Genomic DNA, 6,054 nt, shown 5'->3' on the forward strand with positions numbered 1-6,054 from the left:
CAGGTGGGTGCCCAGGCGCCCAGTCCAGGGAAAGGGGCCAAGCCTTCACCCCCGCAAGCATAGTTCCTGGCTTTGGAGAGGATCTGGCGCTGGAATGCTCAACCGTCAATCACAGAGCCCAGCAGGAAATCCCCGGGAGATAAGCCTCACCTAACCCCAGTCTGGCCGCAGGCAGCTCTCGCCCTGCAGGCAGCAGCTCCTGGTTTTGGGGAGGACCTGCCCCTGGAATGGTTAATCTGCGACTCCGCTGACAGCCAATCACAGAGCCCTGCAGGAAGTACCTGGGAGAGAGCCTGTGCCTAGCCCCAGTCTGGCTCCAGGCAGCCCTCTCTGACCGCAGCTGCCCCAGTGTGCTGGCTTCCTCTCCAGAGTAACGAGCACCTGTGGCCTGGGCATGGCAGCCTTGGCCTGGTGGGAGCCAGGGCTGCTGCTGGCTGTGCTGGTGGTGACTGTGACGGTGGCACAGCCTGCTCACCTGCTGGCTTCGCTGTCTTCGGGCCAGGGTGCTCTGGACCGCGTGGCTCTGGGTGGCCTGTTAAATACACTGGCGGCCCGTGTGCACTGCTCCTCAGGGCCGTGTGGAAAGGTAAGTGCCCCACCCGACAGGTCTCCGTGGGCCCAGCCCTGCCTGCTCCACCCCAAGGGCTGGGAGCAAAGGGCCCTGGGCAAACTCCAGGAGGCGGGCAGAGGCCTAGTGTCATGGGCCTGCCTGCAGCCCCAAGCCCATACTCTCCTCTCGGGGGTGGGGGTGCCATGATGGGGGCAGAGCTCCAGGACCCCAGGTTCAGGAAGAAACCATCTGAAAGGGGGGACCACTGCCTGGGACCCCTGTGTGGGAGGCCACGTGTGGGAGCTGCTGAAAGAGGGCTGGGGCCCCGTGCTAGCGCAGCAGCTCGGGCCCCGGTGCCTGGCCCCGCTCACCAGTCCGCGCCCTCAGTGCCTGTCGGTGGAAGACCTCCTGGCCCTGGGCAGGCCTGAGGACCCAGCACTGACCCCGGGGCCGGTCCTGGAGCCTGCTCACATCGCCCGCCTCAGTGCAGCTGCAGCCCTCTACCTCAGCAACCCCGACGGCACATGTGAGGATGTCCGGGCTGGCCGCTGGGCCTCCCAAGCGGACCACCTTCTGGCCCTGCTCGGGGGCCCCGAGGCCCTGGCCCCAGGTCTGAGCAGGCTGCTGCGGAGGATTCAGGCCCAGACCACTGGCCGGCCCACCGCAGAGGAGGTGAGGGCCCAGGCCAGCCAGCCAGGGGTGGGTGAGGATCACCAAGGGGACTGAAGTGAGGGGACTCATTCAGGGGTCAGGCCTGGCTGCGGAGGGTGGAAGGGTCCACCAATCCTTGCTGAGCACCTGGAGGAGTCTGGGGACATGTTCAGAAGGGTGGGCTTGGCTTGGGGGTGGCTCACCATGGATATTCACCACCAGGCTGGGCAGGGACTTTGGGAGTCCCTGGAGGAGCTTTCACTTCACTGGGAACTGGCTCCTGGAGCCAGAGGGAGTAGCCCAGGGGGCGGCAGGGAAGGCCTGCGGCCCTGGGGAGGGAGGGGCCCCGCTGAGGTCTTAGGTGCGCAGGAAGGGGCGGTGCTCTGAGGAGGCCACTCAGGGGCTAGATCCCAGTGGTTGGCACCTAGGGGCACCAGGGGTGATGGCGGAGCTGGGGGCGAAGCTGAGCCCAGCTCCTCCCTCCCCCAGGCCTGTGTGGACCCACCTCAGCTGCTGGATGAGGCAGCGGGGGCAGGAGCTCCCGGTAGCCCTGGCTTTGTGCTGGCCGCCCTGCTGGACCACGTCAGGAACGGGTCCTGCTTCCGCGCCCTGCCGACCCCCAAGTACTTCGTGGACTTCGTGTTCCGGCAGCACCACGGTGACACTCCCAACATCACACTGGACGGTAAGGCGGGCACTGAGCAGGGTGTGCGCTGGGGAGGGCAGGGCTGGAGCCCACATGATGGTGGTCCTGCCCTTCCTGCCAGAGTTGGAGGCCTTGATGCGGCACCTGGGTGTGGGCAGGGTGGCCAGTCCCCACGGTGACCACAGTGACTCCCATCACCACCATCATCTGGAGAAGAAGGGAGACCTGGCCACTCCCAACAGCAGCTCCAGCACGTGGGACACAGTGAGTGCCTGGTGTTCACCTGAGGAGAGGTGGGGGCCCGTGGGCCTGCTTGGTCCCTGACCCCTTGTCCTGCCACCTCCCAGGTGTGCCTGAGTGCTGGGGACGTGATGGCTGTGTACGGGCTGTCTGAGCAGACGGGGGTGGCCCCAGATGCCTGGGCCCAACTGAGCCCTGCGCTGCTCCAGCAGCAGCTGAGCGGGGCCTGCAGCCTCCAGCCCGGCCACCCAGCTCATGATCAGGACCAGCTCAGCCAGGCGCAGAGTGAGCACCCATCTCCGCAGCCTGCCTCCTGCCTGTGCCTTCGGGGTGTGGGTGCCAGCCACATGGTGGTGGGGCTTCCCAGGGAGGAGGGAGTGGGTGCTGGGCTGGCGGGAGGGGACCATGGGGGTCCGTGGGTCATGGGGAAATGTGGGAGTGGCCTGCATGGGAGGAGGATGAAGCTCTGAGGCCGGGGTTGGGGGAGCAGCCTGCAGCTCTGGTGGGCTCTTGTCTACTCCTGGGCCCCCTCCCCACACCCGCCTCGGAAGGCTCAAGGGAGGCTCTTATCTGGACCCTCATTGCCCCTCTGACCCCCAGAGTACCTATACGGGTCCCTGGCCACGCTGCTCATCTGCCTCTGCTCGGTTCTTGGCCTCCTGCTTCTCATCTGCACCGGCTGCAGCGTGGCCGCCCACTATGTCACCCAGACCTTCCTAGGTGTGGCTGTGGGCGCGCTCACTGGGGACGCCCTCCTGCACTTGATACCTAAGGTGGGCCCCAGCCTGCAAGAATGTCCCCACCCCCACCCCAGGGACTCCCCTGCCTGGTCCTCCCTCCAGGCCCTAACCCTTTTTTCTATCTGTGGGAGAGAGACCCTGAGGCAGCCAGCCCAGTGCCCCTTCCCCTCCCCACCAGGTTCTGGGGCTGCACCAGCATGGCGGCCACAGCGAACATGGCCTACAGCCCACCTGGCGCCTCCTGGTGGCACTAGGGGGCCTCTACACCTTCTTTCTGTTTGAGAAACTCTGCGGCCTCTTGCTGCCCCTGGACACGGAGGTCAGGCTTGTGGGGACTGGACAGGGTAGGAGGATGGGGAGGAGGTGTAGCAGGCCCTGAGCTGTTGTCCCCATAGGACCAGAAGGATGAGCCCTGCAGCCATACCGGTCACAGTGGCCACAGCCACGGCATGTCCTTGCAGCTAGCGCCCAGAGAGCTCCGGCCACCCAAGCAGCCCCACGGGGGCTCCCGCGCAGACCTGGTGAGCCTCCCACCCAGGTTGTCCTGACCCACACAGCCGGTCCACAAAGGCCCTTCTAGTGCCTATGCCCCCAGCTCCCACTGCAGGGCCCCTCCCCTAGCCTCTGAGGCTGACCTGGGGTCCCAGACCCACCACGCCAGTCCAGGGTCTCATCCACCTGGACTGCACCCCCCCCCCCAAGGTGGTGGAGGAGAGTCCTGAACTGCTGAGCCCTGGGCCCGAGAGACTGAACCCAGGTAAGCCCTGAGGAGGCCCCAGAAGGGTTGGGGCCAGGGGCATGGCGGTGGCTAGGCCCACGCTGACCCATGCCTGCTGCACCTGCAGAACTGAGGCTGCTGCCCTACATGATCACACTGGGAGACGGCCTGCACAACTTTGCCGACGGGCTGGCCTTGGGGGCTGCCTTCACCTCGTCTTGGAAGACTGGGCTGGCCACCTCGCTGGCAGTGTTCTGCCACGAGGTGCCCCACGAGTTGGGTGAGCCACTTGGGGGTGGGCCCTGCCCTGGGGGTATGGGGACAGGGTGGGACCTGTCAGACCAGGCTCTGGGCCTGACCCCAAGCCTCGCCCTAGGGGACTTCGCGGCCCTGCTGCATGCAGGCCTGTCACCCTCCCGGGCGCTGCTGCTGAACTTGGCCTCGGGGCTCACGGCCTTTGCCGGCCTCTATGTTGCACTGGCGGTGGGCGTCGGAGAGGAGAGCGAGTCCTGGATCCTGGCAGTAGCCATCGGCCTCTTCCTCTACGTGGCGCTCTGTGACATGGTTAGGGCGGAGCGGGCTGCCCCAGTGGGGGGGGGGGGGGCTGAGCAGGGGCACTGGGCTGACCACTGACCCCATGCCACCTCCTCAGCTCCCGGCCATGCTACACGTGCGTGACCCGCGACCCTGGCTCCTTTTCCTGCTGCATAATGTGGGCCTGCTGTGTGGCTGGGTGGTCCTGCTGCTGCTGTCTCTGTACGAGGACAGCTTCACTCTCTGATGACAATGCCCTGAACTCTCAGGCCCTTGGACCGAACCACCAGCCAGTACCTAGAGTGCCCCAGGCCTTTGAGAATCTCACCCCAGCCCCAGCAACTCTACTTCAATAAAGACATTCTTGTCCTTGTTGCCCAGCCTGTTCTTCCTGCTGGGAGGAAAGGGCTTCCCACCGAGAAAGGCTGACAGTGGAGCAGTGCTTGGGGCCCTCTGGGGGCCAACATCCAGCCATCACCCTCTCTGCACTGATGGACGAAGAGGATCTAATAGCTGGGCCCACCTTGGCTTTCCCCCTGCCAGCCCTGGGACCTCCAGCTCCTCTGCCTGGGTGGGAGTTGCACTCTATATATTGCAAACACCCCCACCCCCCCAAGGAGTGCTCCATCAGTAGTCCTGGCTCTCTCTGTGCTGACCACCTCTTGTCCCCTTATTAGGGCTCTTGCCTGGTGCCGGTGTGAGAAACGCTCACAATAAAACACTGGGACACAGGATTTGAGCAGCAAGTGAGGTGTTTATTCATGAGTCTGCAGAGTCGGGGGCACCGCCAGCCAGGGGCATGTGTGCATGTGTGCGCGAAGTAGACAAAACTGGATTTAAATTAATGTGATTAACTCCCCCTCCCCTCTCCTCCTCAATTTCTCCATTACTAACTTGATTAATTACTTAACTCAGTGTGTGATTAATGAAGGGTTATCTAGTTATAGGTCTATCTCCAACTTATTTGCAAAGTTATCTAGCTACATCTTCCCATTTCTCTGTTTGGTGACAATAATCTTCCTCCTTTTGATCCCAGAGAGATGTGTGAGGAGCTTCGGAATGTCATTTCCTCGCCCCTTTTCCATGATTCATCTGTTAATTATCTTCTAATGGGTTGAAAGTCACTGACTTCTTTATCCCTAACACCAGTCTCCAGTCTGGCTGTCCTGTGGGCATGGACCTCCCCAGTGGTCACTGATGCCCTGTGGGTGTGGGTGCTGAGTTAGTGTTCTGCCTGTGCTGCCTCCTCCAGCACGTCCTCACAGTTCTGGCTGCAGGACTTAGGACTTTTGAAGGGGTCTGGTATGGCTTGGGTCACACACCTGCCTGAGCATCCAAGTGGCCCCTTTGCTCACTGCTCCACAGCCCAGACTCAGAGCCTTGTCGCCAATTGGAGAAAGTGGCCAGACTTGCATGCAACACACAATTTATGTGCCATTTTCTCAGGTGTTCTTTTTTATTTTATTTTTTTAAGGTTCTATTTATTTTTAGAGAAAGGGAGAGAAACATTGATGTGCAAGAGATACATCAATCGGTTGCCTCACACGCCCCCAACTGGGGACCCGGCCTGCAACCCAGGCATGTGCCCTGCCCAGGAATCGAACCGGAACTGAATCCACTGAGCTACACCAGCCAGGACGATACATGTTTTATTTCTTCTGATTCTGTTTGTAAGGCCCAGGCAACTCCCTACCAAGGGAAGAGAGGTCTACTTCCTGGAACTGAACTATTGTGCCAAGCCCGGGGAGGGAGCAAGTTCGGGAGTAAACCGCTACGCTGGAGCCGGGGTTCACGCAGGAGGGTATGGGAGTGTAGACTGCAAACACGTGGCCCCAGGTGCCAGGGACAGCGCGCCTTCAGCGCCCAGGCCTTCGTGGGCGGTGGGGTCGCCCTGCGGAGGGAGCCCAGAGCACAGACAGGACACAGGATGTGTCCGGAAAGCTTTCCCAGCCCAGGACTGGTCGGACCTCCCCCA

General features: G+C 62.5%; 1 protein-coding gene across 1 annotated transcript; it reads left to right on the forward strand.

Moving 5' to 3' along the window:
- Positions 1-334: 334 nt before the first annotated feature.
- Positions 335-4,454, forward strand: SLC39A4 (solute carrier family 39 member 4). The gene is made up of 12 exons (XM_090283257.1): positions 335-586; positions 938-1,222; positions 1,691-1,886; positions 1,969-2,111; positions 2,195-2,372; positions 2,688-2,860; positions 3,006-3,146; positions 3,223-3,348; positions 3,530-3,584; positions 3,673-3,825; positions 3,922-4,109; positions 4,198-4,454. Exons 1-12 carry the CDS (start codon positions 395-397, stop codon positions 4,324-4,326), a joined length of 1,959 nt encoding a protein of 652 aa, XP_090139383.1. The 5' UTR covers positions 335-394; the 3' UTR covers positions 4,327-4,454.
- The last annotated feature ends 1,600 nt before the right edge of the window (positions 4,455-6,054 follow it).

This window comes from Furipterus horrens, unplaced genomic scaffold (assembly GCF_987537825.1).
Source record: "Furipterus horrens unplaced genomic scaffold, mFurHor1.1.pri manual_scaffold_7, whole genome shotgun sequence".
Classification (NCBI taxonomy): Eukaryota; Metazoa; Chordata; class Mammalia; order Chiroptera; family Furipteridae; genus Furipterus; species Furipterus horrens.